At 27.7% G+C, this 25,169-nt stretch overlaps 2 protein-coding genes across 2 annotated transcripts in view; one reads left to right on the top strand and one right to left on the bottom strand.

Moving 5' to 3' along the window:
• LOC119674693 (2-acylglycerol O-acyltransferase 2-like) overlaps window positions 1–1,830 on the top strand; it is a 2,586-nt gene extending 756 nt beyond the window's left edge. Inside the window, exons 2-4 of the mRNA XM_038085849.1 lie at window positions 997–1,338; window positions 1,389–1,588; window positions 1,673–1,830. Of these exons, the coding sequence (XP_037941777.1) occupies window positions 997–1,338; window positions 1,389–1,588; window positions 1,673–1,830 (700 nt within the window). The remainder of the gene's footprint in view (window positions 1–996; window positions 1,339–1,388; window positions 1,589–1,672) is intronic.
• A 6,682-nt stretch (window positions 1,831–8,512) lies between these two features.
• LOC119681933 (protein GDAP2 homolog) lies at window positions 8,513–23,755 on the bottom strand. Its single transcript, XM_038095245.1, has 6 exons — window positions 23,290–23,755; window positions 13,715–13,868; window positions 12,080–12,219; window positions 11,970–12,024; window positions 9,421–9,564; window positions 8,513–9,360 (listed from the first exon to the last, which is right to left on the bottom strand). The coding sequence occupies exons 1-6, from the start codon at window positions 23,403–23,405 to the stop codon at window positions 9,316–9,318; spliced, it is 654 nt and encodes a 217-aa protein (XP_037951173.1). The 5' UTR covers window positions 23,406–23,755; the 3' UTR covers window positions 8,513–9,315.
• Window positions 23,756–25,169: the final 1,414 nt, after the last annotated feature.

The following is a 25,169-nucleotide window of genomic DNA, read 5'->3' as shown; positions in this document are numbered from 1 at the left end:
ATGACAAACATGAGTATGTCCAAAACTGTCAAAGCATACATATCACATCTATGTTAGTTAAGTTATTAGTTAAATTTTCCATTACTACATCTATTAGTATACCGGTACCAACATAAGAAATTTTTTGAAATTTTTCTGAAAAAAAAAACATTATCTTTATTGACTGATCGGATACGAAATCAGATCTGTATAGATGAATTAAAACAAATATCCACTTCTAAAGTTAGATTTTTTATATATAGCGTTCAAAAAATTTTGAGGAATTATTAATTTAAAATCATTCTTGGGTACTGTCTTATAACCAACAGAACGTTTTGACTTTTCTATAAATATAATATTTATGATATAATATATCCAGATAAAAAACAATTGTTTTACAATCCGATAAATTACTTATTTTCTTGTTTTTATAATATTAATTGTTAATTAAAGTTTTACTAGTAATAATGTTATAGTAACATACTAATAGAGATAAGAACTGATAACTTATCGATTAGTAAACACACCACACATTTCTCGTGTTTGTATTTTTTAAAAAAGATAATATCCCAAAATAAATTAATTAATAAAAATAAACTTTTGTTTGTAGATAATAATTATGAATATCTTAAATACCAACACTATCATACTATATATCAGGGTTTCTCAACCACTAGTTCATGCCATTAGCACCACTGGTATGTAAAATATTAAATAAAAATATAAATATTATCGTCTTTAATAATATTTTTTTAGACATTGTATATTGTTAAATACATACTTATATATATATATATATAGAATATATGGAATATTTTACCTTACCTTGAATATTTTCCAGGTCCGCAGTATGATTTGAGTTGAGAAACACTGCTATATATTATATTACTGAAAAGTAAAAATTTTTATATCACACATAAAATATATACGGATTTGATTTTATAAAAGTACATTATATATTTAAATTTAATTTTATATAGATATATTTTAATATACTTAATTCTTTAAATATTTTAGTACTGGAATTTCGAATAATATGGGAAATCATATTGTTAAATGGTTAGAATTATATCCCGGTGTACGCCCAAAAATTGGAACTTTAGATATGCACTTTTTTACACCAATTATGCGTGAATTACTAAGGTTATGGGGTCTTGTATCAGTATCTAAGGAATCACTTATGTATCATTTAACTAAATCAAATGATCCAAAGCATCCTGATAATAAAGACGGTTTCACATCAAATGCTGTAGCTATTTTAGTAGGTGGAGCACAAGAAGCACTCGACTCACACCCGGGACGTTATATTTTAACGCTTAAAAGACGCAAGGGATTTGTTAAATTGGCTATTAGAACAGGGTAAGTAAAAATACATACTATATATACATACAATATATTCTTGACTTTAGTTCCCCAATTGTGCCATCATTTTCATTTGGAGAAGTTGATATATTTGATCAAGTTAATAATCCACCTGATTCGTGGCTTAGACGTTTTCAGTCGTTAACTAAAAAACTTACTGGCATTTCACCATTAATAGTGCTCGGACGTGGGTTTTTCCAATATACTTTTGGATTGTTGCCACAACGTAAACATATCGTACAAGTTGGTGAGTTAACATAGTTTGTTTGGATCTAATTTAACTATATAATTTCTTTTATTTAATTTTTATGATTTTTATTTTTTATTATAGTTGGAGCACCTATTGAGGTTGTCAGAAATAATAATCCCGATCCTGCATACGTAGATGAAATACATCAAAAAGTTATTGATGCTCTAAATGATCTTTTTGAAACACACAAAGAAAAATACATTGAAAATTGTAAAGAACTGCATTTAGTCATAACGTAAAGTAGATTAAAGTTTTATTAAAGTAATTTTATTAATAATTAGATTAAGTTATTTTAGTTTAAAATAGTTTTGTAAAAAAAGTTTTTCAAAGATAAATGAATATTTTTTTATATTAAAAATAGTTTTTTAATTACACAAAGTTTGCGAAAATGTGAAATTGTTGACAAGTTATTCCTTACAGGCCACTAACCTATAAGCATTACCAGTTATAGGGCAAGTTTAAAAAGTTGCGGCATTTGACCGACTTAATAGAAACAATATCAGAAATGCTTTATATAATGAATAGAGCTAAAAGGAGAAGACACTCGAAGCCCACACGTCAGCCCTCCACGCTAGAATAAGCAAATACTATATTTTTGACGACATAGAGAGCATTCATCGACATTGGGACTGATAGTGTTAGTCAACAAAAAAGAGAAGGCTGAAGACCGCTAAAGATGCTCCAGCGAACTGGGTATTTAAAGCAGTAATTGGAAGAAAAAGGTGTAGAGGTTTCCGGTGGAGTGATCATGTTGATGTAGCGTAAGCACTAACCGAACTTTATGTATGAGACTAGAGGAGCCGCGCACGTAGCAGAGACATCTGGAAAGATATGCCGACACACGGTAATGGGCTGTTATGGCCAATTAAGTAATTAATGATCATATTTTATGCCCCTGCATAGCTATAAACTACTTTTAGGGGAATATCATAAACTTTATAGTTTTTAAAAATCAAGCAAAATGTTTACTTTTTATTTAATAATTTGTATTAGAGGTGAAAATATATTCAGATCAGTATATCTGATGCTGCTTTAGAGGCGGTTCTTTGTTGTTTACATATTTTATATGTAATGTTTACGTATTTTATATAATAAATTTAAACAAATTTTATTTTTTTAACATAAGCATAATTTTTATTATCTTTGTTATTATTTTTTTTCAAGTTTGATCATTTTAAATAATTTTTTTTTTCAATTAATACTTATATATAACTTTTATATATAAAAGGAACATCGAGATGCTTTCGACAACCTACGCTAAGTAATATAAAAATAAATTATAATCGCATTAATTAAAACTTAATCGCTTGTTCAATAAATGTGTTTTTTTAGGATATATTACAGAATTCTGAGTACATCAGATAGGAGAATAAAAATAGGATACATGCATTTCTAGATTAAAAGATATTATTATGTACTTGTATTTTATATAGTTATATTTTTATGTGCCATTCTTTTATTACATTATTACTATTATTCGTAATATATGTAGGTCGGAGATGTATTGTAAACATGATATATATTTTCTATATACTTAAAATTTTAAACTTTTCACGAAATATCTCATATAAACATTTCACAGAAGTAAAATGTTAGAGTTGGTGATAATATTATTAGTATATAGTTTAATAATAGAATTGGATTAGTCATTAGGTATAAGAAGAGAATCAAAATCAGAACACTGAGCAAAACAAAAGTTTACATGAAACATTCTTAAAAATTGTAAAAATCTATCAGATATATTTTCATTGACACAAAAAAAATTAAATATTCTGAAAAACTTTATATTACTTTCTGGTTTCTTATAACATTCTATGTTAAAGGTCAAATATATATTTATATTTTTTTAAATTTAATGTTCCGAGAAAGTTTTATTCACACTGTTAAATTAAGCAATCTAGATAAGGGCAGTTTTTTTTCTTTCTTTCCAATATTTTTATATCTACTAACATAGTAATATACTATTCCACTTCATTAAAATACTATAAGGCTTCTTTCAAAATGATAACTTAAATAATATTTCATATTTAATTATTTAATAAAAGTTCTATAATAAATCTTTCTTTTTTTTTACATGAAATACAATTTTGGACTGAGCGTACTCTATGTGATTTTCTTATTTACCAGAAAGAAATTTAAAAGGTCTAATTTTTATATCTATTTAATATAACCAAACTTCAATAAAATTAAAATAAATTTTTGTATTTGTCCTTTATTTCTTTCTTTGCTATTCAAAACCCGTCTATATTTAATATAACAAAAATACCACGCTTTCTATACATTTCAATATTTTCTTGAAATTGCTACTTTTAATATAATCAAATGCTTATATTATTATTTCATTGACTAATCCTTTTTAATTCAAATTATTTACACCTCTACAGTTTTATTTTAAATTCAATAAATATTATACAATGTATAATATATATTATGTTCTACACTATTTAGACAATAAAATGGATTAAGTTCTGTTTGTAAAAGTAATCCAATTAGTGTGAAGAATATTATATATAGTTACGTATAATGATTTTCCAATTAATCCAATTAAAATTAGTTCTTTATTAAGTTACTGAATTCAATAACTTTAATTGAAATTACACTAAAAACCATGAAAGAAAGTATAACTAGAAAGACCGTCAGTGGAACTATTACTTAACAGAACTCAAGTGTTCTTTTTCTGATTCATTATGTTGAAGCTATTTGAGCCAGTGCACTTGAACACTCTTACTCTTTATTAATTCGTGGTATCTTCAAAACCCCTCTTTACGCCTTGACTGTATTATTGTTTATAACATCATCAGACTAAGCTGTAATTGACCTCAGATCTGCATACCTCCCCAAGGAGCCGGTAACCATTCTGAGATTCGATAACGCGATATTATCGATTTTGTGATTTAGTTATATGATAAAAAAATACTTGATATAGAAAATATTAGTATTATACATTTAAATGTATTAAAATCAATTAATATATCTCCGACCTATTGTTTGTTTACTAATTTGATGTATATATCAGTTATTCATGTTAGTACTCGAGAATAATTTGGCATCTCTCGAGAGCACACATATGTATATTTGTCTATCGGGTGGTTTAATTATATATATATTGTGTTGGAAAATTTATTTGTATTGTAATTAGTACTATAATTTTACGACTTTCTTAATTAGCAATAATTATTAATTAATTTTATTTAATCTGTGTAAATATAGAAAAAACCAACAGTTTTCAGCATAATTCACAATTGATAGTTTTCAGGTGTTTTTTTTTTATATTTTTAATAATATCGAATATATAAATGCTATTAGAGATTACTAAACACTCTTGGTGGTTTTATTACAGACAATAAAATAATATAAAATAAAAATTATTATAATCAAATAATAAAGAAAAAATAAAAATCAATAGAAAGTATACATTTTATATGTGGGACTTTCATTCTATACGACAGTAATTTAGAAACAAAACCGACATGGATTATATGGGTTTATGAATGTAGATAAATTGAATGGTATAAAAATTTTAACATTTTAGAATAAACGATACTTCACTAAATTGAAGAATATATCCATATGACCGCGGATAATTGTCAGTTTTAATAGATACTAAGGTATATATATTATATACCTTCTTTAAATAATCAATATTTTTCGTTGTTGTGTACGTGTTAACGGTTGGGAGAAATAAATGGTTTTTAAATTGTAATTAGGAAAAATCTTATTATTAGACATAATAAGTTATAACATTAAAATAATAATATAACTAATAATGTTTGTAGATATATTAGAAGATTTTGAAAGGAACTCTCATATTATTTTCTCAGTTCCATTCTCCACTATTACTGCCTATATTTCATTTTCTACTTTCTACTTTCCACTTTTCTTTATTTATATTGTAATCGTGATTACCCCATTAAAATAACTCTTAACTATATCCGTAGGCTTCAAACAGAAATGATGGAAAGAAAAACAGGGGTACATTTATCCACTTCTATGTGGATATCCATATCTATAAATTTCATCCACTTTTTTTAATTTTATTATTTACCCGAACTTGAAAGTTTTGCTAACCCATTGATGCGAAACTACACGTTAAACAAATTTAAATGGGTGTATGTAAAAAAATATTTTCAATACGTTTAGCCTATGCAGAGTTACTTATAGTATAACCACTACATATAGTGTGAAGAACAGAATGAAGAGGTTTAATTTTACGCCGACTTGCTTATAATACAACAACTAAGAATAAAATAAAGAGTTTTCACCTTATGCGGATATACTCAAAGTATAATAACTAATAATAGATCAATTTCAACATATGTGCAACTATATGTTACTATATTTTACGTTGAGTTGGAATGATATAGCTTTAGACAAATGAGGTTTCTTCTAGAAACATTAAACTTGATCGTATTGTTTAAAAACTTCTCTTACCGTCTTTGGTATAATAGTCTACCTACTGAGTATGTTGTATGTTGCAAAAAGTGAGACAATGATGATACCCTACGGAAGTAATTTTTATTACAGCGCCCATCTGTAATGTATCTGAAGTTATTTCAATAGTAGATTTTCAAGTAGATTTTCATCTCAATGCATACCGGGTTGTTGATTTGTTCAGTGCAAATCTGTATTTTGAGTAACGACTTGAATTGAAAATGAAATGAAATAATATGCGTTATAACACTAAAAAAGATTATATCTTCCTAATACGTTTATTGACCTTTAAATATAAACAATAAATTTAGTACCATGTCAACTGTTTTTTTTTTTGTGTTATTAAAAACTAGTATTCAGTCGTCATTCATTGATCTATTAAATCATTTGTTGAAGTAAATATGAATCATATGCTTTTTAGAAATTAAGCTCATAAAATACTTTGTGATTTAAATAAGAATTAAATACATTACTGCGACCGGATCAAAACCATAATAATCTATTCTTGATCCAAAATAATCCCATTTTTTCCACACTCGTTTTATAAACATATAGGCATTAATCTGGTATTAAATATGATCCCATGTGACAAATACATCACTTTTACAGCTATAATATTATCATAATCAACTCTACATGGAATTTTGATATACCAACAATAATAAATTGCAAAAGCATTCAATCTTTAATATCCACAGTCAAATAATAATATGAAATCATATACAAATTAAACTTTTCATAACAGAAGAGAGAAGAGTTCGATATTCCGGTATTCTCTTTAGAATAGAATTCAATCTTTAATATCCACAGTCAAATAATAATATGAAATCATATATAAATTAAACTTTTCATAACAGAAGAATTCGATATTCCGATATACTCTTAAGAATAAATTGTTTTTAATTATTATAGGCAAGTTATTTGATCATTTCTAGCAGTGGCCTATATACCGAAACTATTTGTCTATGACATATAGTTTATCTATATCTATGACATTTCACCGTCTATAATTACACCGAGTAAAGGTTGCAAGAACGTCCGAGTTTACGTCCCGGAGCCGTGTGCCAATCAACACCCCCTTAAGGGACTGCACAAGCAGGTCCCAGCGGGTCACAACAACAACAAGGAGGTAAGAATAATTAGCTATGTTGTCAACAAAATAGAACGTTCTATGTTGAATATTTATGTTGAATATTTAGTTTATAAGGTCAGTTTTAAATAAATAAACATAATTTGAAGCAAACTTTGAAATATACATTAATTTGTATAGATATATATATTCATAATCATATAAATCCAATGTTATAGAAGTTATATAGTTTGATGTGAGATAGAATATTTTTAGAGTATTCTAATAATATATACATTTTTATTTTATTAAAATATATATTTATATCGTTTTAACCTTCTCATTATATGCGACTATTCTATGAATGATTGCGTATCTTGATTGTATATTCGTGACCTGCATGATCGTTTTTTATTTCATAAAATATATAATATTTCAAAAAAATATATAAATAATATATACGTATAAAAAATAACATGTCTCTGATAAATCAAATTAAATAAAAAATAAAAAAAATTATATTACTTAAAATAATATTTATTGAAAATAATAAAAAAAATCGTTCATATTATAATACTAACATCGAAATTATTTAATTTTTAGTTTTTATATTTAAATCGTTCGCATATAAAAAATGCTTACATTTCAAGCTAAAAAATGAACATTTCATTTGTTGTTGTTTTAATTGTTTTAATTATTTTTTTTTACATTTTAAATAAAATTTTGGCAAAATTACAACAATTTTATATTATTGTTAAAATTGTATATTTTTATAATTAAGCTCATTTCTTCGTTAATTATAAAATTATAATACTAAAATATATAAACAGCATTTCATTTATATTTATATTTATATTTAAATTTATATTTAAACTTTATAACAAATATTGTATCGTTCAAAACCAATCCCTGAGTGTTCGTGGTAATTGATTTCATTACGAATTTTGTATAATAAAATTTTGTTATTTATTTATAAATAATTTTATTAATTAAGTAAAGGCTTCTATGGTTAAATACTATTAAACACATAAAATTTGATTTATTAGTTATTAATGCATATTCATATATAAGTTTAGTAATATTTAATTAAAAAGTGCTTATAAAGTTTAAATGTAAATTTTTTTTATTAAATAAAAAAGTGCTTGGAAGAAAATTCGCTTGAATGAATATTTTTATATAACGTAGAAATGAATGATAATCATAAGAGTTATAATTATAATTATAATTAAAGTACACGGTTTAGAAGTTGTCAACAGTTAATAAAATTTTAATATTTAATTAATTAATTTTTCTGCTAAAAGGGTTTTATCTACAAACTTATTAACAATGTTTTTTTTTTATATTAACTAATTTACGAATTTATTATTTAATAATAATTAACATTTATTTCAATTAATGTTTAAATATGTAATGTATATTGTATTGTATATAAACAGTATCTATACTGTTCGTATGTAAGTGTATGTAAGACGTTAGTGTGTGTATTTTGTTTTAATAAATTTTTGTAAATTACTTTCTTCGACATTATATGAAAGTAATACTGAAATTTTTTTTTATTTTATTTTATTTTATTTTATTTTATTTTATTTTATTTTATATTGACTTTTAATAATTTTTAACATTTTTTATATTGTTCACCGTAAATAGTTTTACAATATAACATTCTCATAATTAACAATACATCGGTATATATTTTTTTATATCATAAATCGAATTTATTTAAAATTTTTACAAAGTGGTGCATAAAATAAAAACAATTTCAAATTGTATCTAAAACGAATTTGTATCTAATTAACTATTCTCATCATAAGAATGTTGGAATTAAGCTTTGTTCTTATGTATTTCCTATAAGCTTTTTTTTTAAAGATTACAAATTTATTAACTATTCTATTGTTTTGCCTAAATAACTATATATATATATATCTGGTGTTAAAATATTGTATATAACCATTTTAAGGTAAATAACTTATTTTTTGAATCTTCCATTGGGCCGTAACAATGCAATATTTTGCTTTTAAACGCACTTCTTTATATCTAACTCAGCGATTTATTATTTAAAAATATTATTATTATTATGTCTAGCAGGTAAATGATTCAGTATTTGTTTTATTTTTCTAAAAATGTATATATAAATATTGACGACTCCGAAAATTTTTTAGTAATTATAGTTCATTACACTACTAAGTACATTTCTCTAAATCATTTACACAAAAACAGGTAACATCTATGAGGCCGTAGGCGTGGGCACAAAGTAATGAAGACCATTTGTCTGCAAGAGAGAAAATAATGTATTAACTGTGGTTTTGTAAGTAATTACAGAATAACCTACCGCCATATCATACTCGGTAATATAAGCGGGAATTTCTAACTGATCCTTAGTAATAGCTGAATACAAATGTTCCACACCAGGAAGAGAGTGAACTTTCGCTTTGATGGCTGGTGCCATAAATGTTGTAAACCACCAAGTCATCATCTGAAAAAATATTTATTATTAAAATTTTTATGTTCTATAACAAGAAATCTATTTCGAACAAAAAAAGAATTAATTCTGAGAAAATGTTTTAAATTCAAAAATTTTAATTTAATTTAATATTTATTTAATAATAATAAATTTATTACTGTCATATTGTGTATACAAGCATGAAGGAAGTTTCGTTCATAAATAACTAGTAGATAATAGATACCACTAACACCGCTAATAGGCAAGACTTACTTATCCTATATAATGTATTAACTATAATGCAAGCGAAAAAAGTTACTTACTTATTTGAACATAACAACCCGTAACGGGATTTTAAAATGAAGCAGTTATTTTTTTCAGACACTCTACTATGCGAACGCATTCTCCAGTCTCGTACATCAAGTTCGGTTAATGCTTCCTCAACTTGATCAATCCACCAGAGACACGATCTATCTCTATGCTTTTTTTTCCCAACTACGTCTTCAAATATCTTTTCACCCATTTTCACGATAAGCCAGCGATATCCATGTCCTAAATAAAGTTTGTACAGTTCGTGGTTCATTCTTGTGCGGTAGTCCTCGCAAATTCGTAGAAGACTAAAGGTCTTACAAAGAACTTTTCTCTTTCAAATTCCCAGTGCTGCTTCATCACTTTTTGATAATACCCATGCTTCTGTACCCTACAGAAGCATAGGTAGAAAGAGTAACCTATAGCGCGTAAGTTTTGTTTTTCGAGAGAGAACTCTACATCCCAAAGTCCATAGCACCTGCTGGCAATTGAGATTCCTCAGCTGATCTCAAGGCTGACACCGTTGTTGTTCGTCATGGCGGTGCCATGATAGAAAAAATCCGTGACAAATTCGAAATGATAGTCGCCAGCCTCTAGCTCAGCGTCCGAGTGCCGCACATTTCTACCAGTACCCGACATATACTACGTTTTGTCCTCATTCACCCCTCAGGCCATTTTTGCAGATTGCTTTTCAATAGCAGCAAATGCAGCTGTAACATAATGCTTGCTATAACCGATGATGTCGATGTCCTCAGCGGAAACAAGGAGCTGTACACATTTACAAATAATTATTCCATTACGATGAACACCTGTCCTGCGCGTGATCACTTCCCTGACGAAATCGGAAAGATGATATAATAAGAGATCGCCTTGTTTGATCAAAAGGTTCAGAGAAGCTCGATTCTACCTTGACGGAGCTACGGGTATTGCTCAACGTTTTTCTGTAGAGTCGTATTAAATTGATAGGGATACTGAGCTCAGACATTGCGACGTATACGCATGTATTATTTAAATAAAACAGATACTACCCTTAATTGAGGATAATAAATACACCAATGTATCACAAAAAGTACCACAATGAATGGATCGCTTTCTTTATATCATACATACAGTAACTCCTTTTGCAACGCTGATAACACCAGATTTTGACTAACGTCTAAAAAGTTAATTGTCACGCACAAATACGTTTATCTGTAATGTGTGTGTTAAATGCAGTTCTATTACGTAGTTCTATAACGTCGACTATTAGTTTTCTTTCTTAAAAGCACACTAATATTGGAGCCCCATTAGAATAATTTGTATGAATAACATTATCATTTTCTTCTTCTCCACAGCTCCTACACTAAATATGAATGGAACCTCTATTCGGTCAACAAATTTGCCCATTTGATAGTGTCTTAAATAGAACAAGAACTGTTGTATATGTGTCACTTTTAGCCTATTCATCGATCCTAAAGTTGCTCAGAAAAGTTATATGGCCTGGTATGTGCTTTAAGTTAAGCTAAAAATGAATCGACACCTCATCCAAATCTGTTTCATATTCTCAGACAAGCTAACTTATTGTAACAACTTCAGATAACAACATAATGACGACTTGATCATCAATAAAATACAAATAGATCCGCTAATCGAAAGGATTATTGTGTCTGGCGATTCTTAGGCAGTATTACACCAGCCATTTTAATATCTATCAATTATTACTACAAATGATTTATGTGGCTTATTGTGTATGCTATATTTATTAGTATACTGAATTTAAGTAGTGTTCCACTGATTTAGATTATGTCTAACATAGTAGCTGTACAAATGAGAGTGAGATTACGGTAAAGAGAATTAGGAGCAATAAAAAAGCGATATGTAACAAAATGTTACTTTATCACTGCACTTTAGGTGGAACGGCTTTGAAGGTCTCAAAAAATCTTTCTATGAGAGAAGTGTAGAAATATTAGAATAGACATAATTTTATTAGAGCTAATTAATTATATTAATGAAAAAATCACTGATACACACTATTCCATATATTATGTTATATTCATTTAAATTGATCCGTATAATATGTATGTTGCCTAAATTACCTACGAGTATTTGCTAGCATATAAACTAAATAAATAAATAAAAAATTTACTTACTTTTGTCCAAAATGTTGGGTGCACAATATAGAAGGCTTTTAGGTTTTTCTTATATCTTTAAAAAAAGAAACAATTAGTAAATAATCAAATTTTCAAAGAAATAATCTTACTTGTAAGGCAACACACCATACACTTCCCGCAACCAATGCAGTGATGGATAATTATTTGTGGATGTTAATGTGTGGAAGTAAGCAATTACGTAGTCTCCTTTAACGATGGGATCCAAAAGTTTTATAAGATATAATAACGCCTAAAAAATTTTTTATTTTAAATATTTTTTTAGAAATGTTTAATAAAATATATAATAACAAATTAAAGCTTATATAGTGTGTAAATGTAACATAAAAATTGTAAAATCGGTACATTGATTATATCGTAAGAATTCTGTTAAACTAAGAATAGAAATTGATTTATAGATGTTTTCAGAATAAAGAAATAAAAATTAAATTTCAAGATCCAAACTAACTATTTCCTGCCAACAGGAGATCGGATATATATCATCTTGCAGTAAATGAAATTTAATTTCAGAGGCTTGACATAAAGTTCGACTTTTATATTTATTTGATAAAAACACTAACAAATATGGTTTCAAGTTGTATAATTTATACCAAGTACACTACAAAATAAGATATACTATTTATATATATTATTTACTGATATATTATCTACTACTGTATGAGCATTTAGTATAACATACATTGTGACCGAAAGGTTTTCGGAAGTTCTCATTTAAAATTCGCGCGCTGTATATTTTTCGATATTTTAAGTTTATGTAGTTTGGCAGCACTTTCCTTAATTACTATGCCAAAAATGAGCGCGATCTGTCAGACAGTTCGTTTACGGCAGCTGTTGAAACCAGTTCCCCTCAGTAGTGCGTTGCGAAAAAACAATGGAAAAAAATATTGAACAAAGAGTTTGCATCCAATTTTGTGTTTCGAACGAAATTTCGTGTGCAGAATCGTTGCGAATGCTACAAAAGGCTTATGGGTAATCAGTTTTATCGAAAACTCAAGTTTATGAGTTGTACAAAGCCTTTCAGGACGGTCGTACGACCGTCGAAGACATGCCGCGTTCTGGACGACCTTCGGCCTCTACCACCGACGAAAACATTGAAAAGGCAAAGGAAATCGTGTTCCAAAATCCTCATGTGAGTGTTAGAGAGATAGCACGAGAGCTAGGCATCGGTCGTGAGAGCTATCCGCCGTAAACGGCCTCAATTGTGGAAGGATAATTCATGGATTTTTCATGACGATAATGCTCCCTCGCACCGAGCCAACATTATCAACGATTTTAAGGCCAAACATTCAATAAATACCATCGAACAGCCACCGTATTCACCTGATCTTGCACCGTGTGACTTTTTCCTGTTTCCCAAACTCAAATTACCACTCAGAGGAACGCGTTTTGAATCCATAGAAGACGTAAAACAGAATTCGCAGAGGGAACTCAAAGCCATACCGGAAATCGCCTATAAAAAATTTTTTGATGATTGGAAGAAACGTTGGCATTTGTGTATCGCTTCTAATGGAGCATATTTTGAAGGAGATAAAATAAATATTGATGAAGATTAAGAATTTTGCGTTTGTACATTGTGACCGGAAACTTTTCGGTCACAATGTAGGTATCTAACTTGTATTTCTAGATCATTAAACATGTATAAATATTCTATATTCTTTTCATTTTTATATTAGTAGTTTTTAATAGAGCACCATTTATTTATAGAGATTATTATAACAAACACAAACCTTTTCTAAATTTATATTGTGTGCTGGAAACCATTTACCACAGAAAACAATAACAGGACGCCCCAAACGATCAACACCGCTTTGGTAGAGACATCCAATGCCAGAGACCTCATTTAGATCTTCAATTTGTGCACGATGGAGTAAACGTTCATATCTAAAATAAAGTATTTAAAATTAATTTTAGATATATACATATATTTAAAGAAGTAATTGTTTGCAAAAATATTTGAATACTATTATATATATATAGTGAAATATAGTAACATTTTTTAAATAAAAATAATAATAATTTTAATAAACGAGTATATAAGTATATAGAAATATTTTATTGAATATATTTATATGTATCATTATAAACCATTGATACTCTTTATAACATTTCAATCAATTTAGAAAGAAAACCAATTATGACAGAAGTTAGTGCATTATATGAGTCAAAGCAACTTTATATTCAATTAATAGTCAGTCTACCTTTCGACATATGCAAGGATGGACTAAGACTACTATTTGTTAATTACTCATGTAAAAGTCAAATAACTATAATCCTAATTTCAAAAGAATCTCTTATAGAACAGTGCTTATAAGCACATAATTAGTTTCATTTCTACCGTTCCCTGCGGGCTCAGATAGATAAAAATAACACAGAAATGCGCTTTCGGTATTTGTTTCGCATCTAAAAACTTCACAAGTAGTTACTGGTGATCGATTCTATTTATGTATATATACCAATAGTAGTACTAGTAAATAAACTTCTAAATATATATATGGATATATAGTAAAGTACAGACATAGTTTTCTGAAGATGTAAGACTAGGCGCGATTTTGTATTAACAATACACTTAATATTTTGTTATATAAAATCTTTCAAATTTTACAAAGCTCTACTGACACAACTAATCACCTAAGAGTCAAACAGATTTCAAATATAACCACCAACATACTTGTTAAGCGGAAATAATTATAAGTAAGGGCAACATTATCCTTTTACTGTTATACTTATTGAATATTTCTCAAAAAAAATATAATAAGAACATTATCTCTATCGATATCGGAACCCATTATAGGAATCAGACTTGTAATCAATACTATAGAAGACCAAAATAACGCTGCTTAACAGTCGTGATTTTGCTAAACTAGATCATTTACATTTAGTATCCAAAATGATAAAGAAAAAGAAATTTCAAGTTTTCACCCAGAAACCACATATGCTTACAAAGTCCCCTGCGTGTAAAGGGTTAGAATCTTTTCGAGGTAAAGCATGCCTGTCGTAAAAGGCGACTAAAATCCCGGCGCAATTCCAACACTGTTTGGAGTGTGAATGGTAGTAAGTGAGTCAACACTTGCGACACTCGGCCGGAGTTATGAATCTAGTACCATGGGGGTTAAGTAGCTTCAGCTGTCTTGAACAACAAAGCAGTGTCTTGGTGGCTGTGGTTAATACCCAAAGTTACGCGAAAAGATTAATTGTATTTCACTTTCATTCAACGTGGAGTTGCTTATTTACACTGGGTGTTGTGACCTAAAGATTAAGTATCAGAAGAAGGTCGGTCCTCACTCCTTAACATGGAGGAACGATAAATAATAATACTGGATTTATATATTTACAGAGATGCTATATAAACTGTAGATCTTATCCTTTATGTTCGCCTTGTGAACAGTGCTAGGATCAATTGCATCTACTGTGATAAAGATACAAATGTTGCAGATTATAAATTACTTAGTGTCTCCAGCGGTTCCAGACTTAGATGGAATTTGAGTACTATATATAGCATAATACTCAATATAGTTAAATGCAATTAATCTTGTGATTATAATAATGGCAGCCAAACAAAATGAGTTCAACTAACTTTATAAAAAAACGATAAAAAGCTTTAAAAAATCAATATAATTATTTTAAATTAAAATCTACTATTTTAAAAGTATATTGCAAGACATTGCAATAATCTGTCTTCAATCTGTCTTTAATCGATTGTTTGGGGACTGGTTTTCTATGAAAGCAGTAGCCTAATCAGTTTTCTCTTACGAATGGTTTTCTGTGAATCTGAAGTCTATTGCTTTTTATATAAAAACTAAATATATAAATAAAATATCAAAATATAAAAACATAAAATCTAACTTATAGAACTTTGTAGTCTTCCCTCGTAAATAACTGCAAGTATGAAATTTAATTAAGCTTGGTACTCATAGGTTTATTGTATTGTGTATTGTATATAACGTTTAAAGAGAGCTTATTAAAAATTTTGCAAAAGATACAAAGAAGAAAAATTGAAATACATAAAATGAAATAAATTCAAGTATTTTTATTAAACAAGGTCAATAACATATTTAGTCATACAAGTGAATTAATGCGGATTACTGTGAATAAACTGCGTCGAGTACTGTCAGAAGTGAGAACTAAAATTTCGTAAGTAAACAAGTTTGGCAACAATCACAGCCAATATGTCGAAATTGTAGAACTTAAATAAAGCCACTATACCCATATATATATTTTTGAGATACTTTTGATTGATTGATCGATTGGGTTTGTTATAGTATGACAAGACCTGAGTCAGCGTATAAACAAAGGCGCTTATCTGCTTTCCATTTTAATTTCTATTTGCTGAACGTGCCGCATGAAAACTTGTAAACAATCTTTCCTGTGATTGTTTTGGCAATCTTTTTGACTTTAATCAGATTTCTTATCAAGTACGTAGTGCGGGATGCTGTTATCTTCCCATGTGTTATCTAATTTATACTAAAAATCTGACTACCGCATCGCAACTTTGAAACAAATTTTATGACTTCAAATATTTGCTACTCCTGAAAGGCTAATATTTATATTCCAGTATTTATATACTAAGCAGCGTGACTTACTGCGTTATTTTAACTAAACAACGAGAAACCTAAAATTGTGAAACATTTGTAGAATGTATGAAATAATAAACAAATCTTGAAATAGATACATATATTTATATTTTAATATATACATATACATATGTAAACTCAGGTAGATTTACGTAAAAGGTGTGACATAATTTTGTAATGTGTAGGCGCCGAGACTTGGAGGCAGATGCACTCAAAATTTATACTTCAAGAAGCACATTATCTTTGAACTTTGTATTACTATTTCTCTATTATATGTAATTGTTATTGTAACTAGTTCCATTCATTTAAACAACATTATATAAAAATTTTATTGTTAGGCATAGAAAATAGAAATCAATGTAAAGAAAATACTTTACATCAAATAAAGTCAAATAAAATAAGTATTTATTACATTAATCAGTTTAGCTCTCCCTAATCTCCTCTGCAATTTCACTTATATTATAAAAGATTTAAATTATAGTATATAAAAGTGATTATACCTTAACAGAAACCTTAATAAAATCTACACTGAACTTCTTACACTGTAGAGTCAATTACCACAATAAGAACATAGGTGCGGTAGAAAGTAATTCCTATCAACTCTGTCATAAGAAGAAGGAAACGTCAGAATATATGCAGTAATGCAGTATATGCAGTAATATATGCAGTAATTACTAGATTTATACATAGGCTAGAATTGCTTTAGTTTGGCCTTTAGGCGCACAATAGATCTTTTGGGTCGGGATGTATTCATAAACTATTATTTAATAATAATAATAATATAAAATTGATTTCTAACGTTCGTTTTGATGAAAAAAAACTAAATTCTATAAATATGAATAGAGAGGTTTTTATCGAACAGTAGTGAAATTATAAGAACGAAAATTTTTATTATTATTTTTAATCAGTAAAATATTTGGCTGATCATTAATGTATACATTAATATTTATATTTTTGTATAATGAAATATTATAATTACATTAATGTGCTTAAACTATTATTATAATTTCTAATAGGGTTATAGTTTGTTTATAATATATGTAATAGAATTTATTAAGTATTTAGTTTCTATTAAGAAAATAGTTTCTATTAAAAAAATAGTTTTTATTAAGTAAATAGTTTCTATTACCAAAATAGTTTCTATTTAAAAAATAGTTCATTTTGTAAAAATTGACTATACATATCAAATTTGTTTACAAATTCATTGAATCCTTTAACGTTAATCACATGCATAAAATCTAATAATACCATATTAAGACAATAACTTATAGTAGTATTATACTAATAGTCTATAATAATTTAATATTAATAAAATCTTTATAAACCTATCACAATTAAGTAAAGCAACAAAGCTATTTAAAATACTCATGCAGCATATTAGGTAATACGACAGTATAAAACCAGTATAAAAGCCTAAGACAATTTCTGAATCTTAAGCAGAAGTGAAGATATCAAAATATCAGTATACCTATAGTAAAGGAATACAGTGTTTTAAAATGAGATACAAGAATACTCACTACATATAGAAGGAATACTATATTCTAGACACTTACTGACTAGAACAACGAATAGAATCAAATAATTCAAACAAATAGACCAATATTCCAAAATGCAGTTCCTCAAAACAAAAGGTCAGAACCATACTGTATTCGAAAAGAAAGATAAAGCTAAATTCAGAAAATCACGAAAATCTGTTTATCAATATTGCTTACAACTAATAGAGACAATTTTATTTAGTACACTAATTTTTCCTATACGTCCCGCGCTTTGGAACAGAGAACAGTCATCGTAAGTAAAAAGTTTGTAAATCATCTTGGAGATATAACGACCTGAAACATTCGTAAAACATGTGCTCAAATCAATTGTTTTGTTTACAAAAATAAAAAATTGAACTATTGGGAACGAAGATGCATCATCAAAATGATGCAATACCGTTAATAAAACTCATTGACTGAGTCACCATTTGAATCGACCAAGACAATTTATAGAAAAATAAATCTGTTTATGGTTGGTCAGTTACAATAGCTGCCCTCACTAAGTTAAAAATCAAAAATAGAATCTAGAGAAATTAGGTGATATATTTTTAAAACAAAGTTTTTAAAGCCACATGTGCAATTATTAAAATAAAATTGTTCTCTTCAGATCACCTTACATTCTAACTCACATTCCACCCATACATCGTAAGTTATCAACAGATTTTCTCTCGGCAATAAGAGGTTAATAAATGGATGCATAATACGCGCGCTCATAAGACTTTAAAAACTTTTAAACATATTTATATATTAAAAACAAATTGCAATACTGAAGAATGACTTTAAAGAAATTTCTGCTGATATTAATAAGTCTAATGTTATTTAAACTAATCTTTAATTATTTAGAATTTTAGAAGTTTCATAGATGTCTGTGGGTTATAGAGATTAATTAACTTAGCTCTGAATGATATTACTTTTGCCTTACAAGCATTATTGGTTGCTACTAAAATATAAAACGATTCTTCTATAATATGTAGTTCTATAATACTATATAAAAATTATTATTAAATTGTTCTTAAATATCTTCTCTTCATATGACGTTATCAAGATCTCTCCAAATGATCACATTGATTAAACTATAACTCCACTGAAATTTTATTTAGGTAAATTCACACAAGCTAACAATAACTCTAGTATTTTTATAAATATTAAAGAATCTCATTTAACAAACCATCTTTATTTGTGATTTAATCAAAGATCAGAGATGCCTTTCTGACATGCTGATCTTTACAAATTTATAAAGTCTATGTTCCAGTGTTAAGTTCAGAAGTCTGCCTTTATCTATTTATTTGACACTTGTGACATTTTGTATTTTAAATATTTGTGAAACGAATTTTTTTATATATATTTTACTTTTCGAACCTTTGACAGTGATTAATTTATTAAAAAAAATTTTAGAATTATTCATTTTTTTAATAAAAGTGAATTTTGTAGTCTGACAAGGAGATAAAAGTGACAGATAAAAATCAATTTGAAATATTTTATATAATCTACGTGCCAATAAATCCAATGACCTTTACTAAGAAATAGTAGCAATATAAAGGCATACCGATACTTCAGTTAATAGCTGCAGAAAGCCATTTTATCATGTAAATAGCAGTCTATATACTATATATATATGTGTATCATATTTATATGGCTATATCTGTACTTTTAAATTTTTATCGTGATGAGAGGGTCTCTTTAAAATAAATTTGTAGTTTTTATTTGTCAAATTATTATCTACAATTTTTTTTTTTTTCTTTTAGTCTCTATATTTTTTATTGAGCTGAAAATTGTAGATCACGTAAAAACTACATGATTATAATTAAAAATTGAAATAAAAACTTTTAATAAAATCTGCACGAACTAATTTATTTTTAATTATACTTTAAAGTAATTATCATGTGAGAATTTATAATATTTTTATTTTGGGATGACATCAATTTGAATTTGTTGTTGAGAACTTTGTTATAGAAAACAAACATTACGAATAATAAAAACACATTGAAAACATATTTGGAAACGAGGTGCTCGTCTTCTTGTCTTCTTAATCTTTATGAAAGAAATTGAAAGGAATATTGCTCATAAAAGTGGCGAATGATCTTAGGAAGAAAAATACTGAACATTAACAGTTGATTTACTTGAGGAATACTTTTTCACCATATATGGACTATTACATACTTCAATGAAATTCAATTTTGTATTAGATTTGACTTTATAATGTAATGGAAAAAATTTGTAGACCTGCCCCAATCTAACACATGAATATTTCAGGATATACCCATGTGCTTAACAGTTACTTGTCACGTATTAACGCGTCCATTCCTTATGTGTGCCCAAACTGCAGCTCCACGCCCCATGACGTATCCCATCTGTTTTCTTGCCCCAATGCACACACCTATTTAAGTCCAATCGACCTTTGGACTCGTCCTCTTGAGGTAGCTAGATTTCTTCGGCTGGATCCTGGTTAGTTTCAAATTATACCAACCCTTCCCCTTCTTTCATCCCAGTACCACAATCCCACCTATCCATTCCTTTACCCATGTATTTGTCTCGTAATCCTTACATGTTATCTGCTTTTAGGTCCCGGCGGGTTACAACAACAACAACAAATCTATATTTAACATTTTATATTTATTTCTTATGCCCAAACCTCCAACTCCTCAGATCAAACTGAAGAATTATCACCAAATAACGACATTTAGTTTTTTGTAAAATTGAGGCAACTGACACTGTTAGAAGTATGAATAACATTATCGTATTTTTTAGTTAACTCATGGTGAATTTCACAAACATAATATAAAAATATATAAGATAAGTTAATCACCATTATCCCTTTTATAATATTTCTATAATCTTCAACCAGCAACAAAATATAAGTGGGAATAGAAAATCAATATCGTAATCTTTAAATAGATCTATTTTTTAAATAGCGGATTTTTCATGTATAAACAACATATATTTAATATTTCAGCAGAAGAATGCTAGAAGAATGTAGAAGGGATCTGATCAACTAGTTCTACAATAGCAATATTAGTAAAAGCTTGTATTATAGAATGTATAATTTCTCAATATATACAGTATATAATTTACACTTTCATTTTTATAATAGATCTATACAATATATTATCGGAAGGCTGTTAGAAAAAAGATCATCGTTTTGCTCTTTCAATTCTTTCATCATCCAACAACTCTCCAGCTTAGACTGAAAGCTGGTAATATTCAAGTGATCAAGCTGTCACGCTGTCAAGTTGTTAATACCTGCTGTCACTAATCAGGCTATAATCTTTATATAAAGATTAAGAAATCTTTAAGATCTAGTTCCAATATTTAAACAAAGATATGGTAGAGTAAAGGTTACTCATCTTGTTTTCTTATTGTTAGTCATCATCTAATAATTCTTTAGCTAAGAATAAAAGCTGGTATCATAATAGTTATTAATTTTGTAATACCTAATTTGTTTAAAAGTTAATTGGTTTGATTTATGTTTTTAACATTTTTTCTTATAGTTTAATTGTACTTCATATCATTTATTCATTTATTCATTTAACATATGATTTTCAACAAGTATGCTCACATTGTAGTGATGACATTTTCAATAATGTTAAGTTGATTTCGATCGTCATTAATAATTAAGTGGGAAATACTATATAATTCATCATCTGTTGTCTATTGTGCTAACACAAATTATTTTAAGCGATCATCAAGTTTTTAATAACCTTGAGCACTTTTGACGGTTTTGTTTTGTTTAATATGTTTTATGGAGCAACAAATCTGATTTCAAACACAGTTAAATATTTTTAATAAATCTATTAATTGACTTATTTAATGCTTGTTTACAAAAAAATAATATAGAACTTGTGCCTTTGAAATTTGAAGTGGTAACTAATCGTGTTTTGATGGTCACGAGTTCTAAGCCTGACACTTGCAGTCCAAACACATTGTAAACGGACTATAAACTAATTAAGAAATTCGAATATTTTCTAAGACCACTGATGATGAATACTTGGCAATATTCGAAATAGTGTTTAAATTAAATAAATTAAATAAATTTTTGTCCTTGTCTTTTCTTTGCTATTCGAATCCGTTTTAAATAGTTTGTTTTCGTCATAAAGACAAGTCACTCTCGGCTTGAGAGATAAAAAAAATATAGATTCAATATAAAATATATAAGTAGTAGTGGTAGTAATAGAATATATTGCGTTCGGTTTGAACATTAGTTGTTCGAGGCGCTAATGTGTCCATTGTTGATTTATTGTATCCTATATACTATATTGTAAGTATACCCGTTATTTTTTTCTTTCAGAGTAGCAAAAAATACTCGCAACTTATGAAAGAAAACATGTGGAGCAACAATAATGCTCTTAAAATCTTCAGAGTTAAGTTTTACTCGCAAAAAAAAATATTACGTTTTAAGTTTCAGTGGAGTCAAATTTAAAAATCAGTCTATTGTGAATGTTTACTGGACAAAATTCTTGTCATCCGTTAAAATCATATGAGCAATAGGTTTACTAATATATACATATATAAATTTAAATACATACATAAATAAATTAATTTAAATATATAAGATAAAAATGCTAAAAATGCCATTGCGTTTCTAATATTCATTTTGTTTTCACTTTTATTTGAATTAATTAATTTAAATTAATGTAATTTAGTGAAACAAAATACAGATGTCAAAAACAATCATTTAAAATATTTTAAAAGTGTTGCCAATTTGTTTAAACCAGACTTTTTGCTGTTTTTTTACAACTCTGTAAGAAAAAATTACGACTAATATAAACTGTATAAAATATAAATATTTCTTTTTACCCATAATATACTGAATTCATTATAAAAGCTTTTGATGTGACTATTAATATATTATAATATATTATATATATAATATATTTGTCTATCTTTATCTATATTCTATATATTTATCTTTTTGTCCATTTAATATATTTTTATAAGCAAAATAAACAAGTTGACTATATTTGCTAATCTATTACGATATCACTATAAAATAATTTGAATATTCACATAAATATCGGATAACATTCAGAAAACCAAATTAAAATCCAAATTGGCTTTGATTAAGGCACTCAGTTAGTTCATGGGTGCCTGCCTATGCAATGGGCGCTTAATTAAATTGGAATGTCCTTGACATTTTTTTCACAATTCATTTACGCTCTCAATTAAATACTCGCTCGTAGTTTAATTTGAAACACTAACCTTTCTTCTGCTGTTTCCACAGGTTCAGTTTGCATGGCATTAGCAATGTCGTCGGTGGTTTCTTGCATGGGACTTGAGCCCAAATCTATGGAAGTCATACCCTCAACCATTGTCATTTCTCTTGGTGTAAAACGATGTGTGTTTGTGTGCGTTAAATTGTCGAAAACTTATGAACGTGTTTAATTACGTTACGTTATTTAATTGAAGGCACGGTTCTGTTGTGGGCTCCGAAGGTTATTTATATTTGTAGGAATTTTTACTTTGTATCTATTTGCTTATTGATGATTCAGTTCTGGTGGGGGTGGCGTATTGGTGCTATTTATTCGATTTACGTTTCTGGTTAGATTTTTTAAATATTGATTTTTGATTTAGTCACAAGAGCGGAAAAATCAAGACAAAAATATATTCTATAGATTTTGTTATGACTTTTTTCTTTCTATTTATATTTTATTTTTGTGTTTTTATATTTAATTTTATTTATTGACGTAATACCGAACAAAATTTTCCTTACAAAGTTGTTATATTCTCTTTTTCAATTTACTCAGGAAACTTTCTTATTTTTCTTTTGTTTGAAAAATGGAAAATTATTTGAATTTGTTTTCGAATTTTAAGTTCGCGTCAAAGCGTGAAAGATACAATTTTCTCTTGCTCAATAACGTTATTTTAATTTATTTATTTTTACTAAATATATATTTGATTATATTTGTAATTTTCAATAAAGAACTACAAAAAAACTACAAAATCTGCTTCAAAAAGTTACTTTCAAAAAATTGACTATAAAAAGTGTGAACCAGGTCGCCGGCGGAAGGGGTGCTTGAGTACACAAGACCGTAATAATAATAATAATATTTCGGAATACTTTTCAGTGTAAAGAGATTTCGCGCGTTTCAACTCAGCGGTCTTCACAATTTGTATCTGCGTTTGGAACAACCCGTACTGTTTAAAACGTACAACTCGACTGATTTCTTATAGGAAAACTGAGAATTGCGATACATTTTAAACGAACGATGGCACTGAGTCTTGTGTACTGCGCAACTCATATTTTCTGCATGAGTGCTCAGTTTGGAGAGTTTTTCTATGTGGCGAGATGCGTTGGCATGTTTTGCTCTATGTGAAACATCACAAAATTGTGTTTAAAATAATTTCATTAAAATCATTCAAATAGATTAATATTTAAACATTTCATTCATTCATTCATTCAAATATAATTTATTAATAAATACTAAATAACTGACAATTAACAAATGCGATGATATACAATGGAAATGCGGACTCCTGGTATGAGTATTTTGGATTCAGAAATTAAATATATTATAAGAGGCGTTAGGAATTTCTTTAGCATATGCGCAATTTAATTTCAGCATAATTACTTTAATTAATTAAAACGAAGAACAAAAAAACATTTACTAAATAAATATTAGAATATCTTTTTTTCATTCAATATACACATATGAGAAGATATTTGAATATCTGTTCATTATCTATATTTATTTTAACTATTATTATTATTCTATATCAATTCAAATATCTATTTAATTTGTGTGAATAGATATTCAAATTTCTATTAATATATATATTGAATATGTTTGAATAGATATACAAGTATATGAATATATATATATGTATATATTCGCCAGTTAGACATTGCACAAAGCCAGACTCTGAGAACACTTTTCAAGGTACCATGATACATTAGGACGGATGACATCCTCAGGTACCTCAAGATTGATCCGATCAAAAAATGCATGAAGGAGAGAGCCCTAAAATTATTTGCGAGAACTGACAGGCTTACCAATACCGTGTTATCGAATCTCAGAATGGTTACAAACTCCTCGGGGAGGTATGCAGATCTGAAGTCAATTATTGCTTAGTCTGATGAA

This window comes from Teleopsis dalmanni, chromosome 2 (assembly GCF_002237135.1).
Source record: "Teleopsis dalmanni isolate 2A chromosome 2, ASM223713v2, whole genome shotgun sequence".
Lineage (NCBI taxonomy): Eukaryota > Metazoa > Arthropoda > Insecta > Diptera > Diopsidae > Teleopsis > Teleopsis dalmanni.
This window is presented reverse-complemented; position numbering and strand designations above follow the sequence as displayed.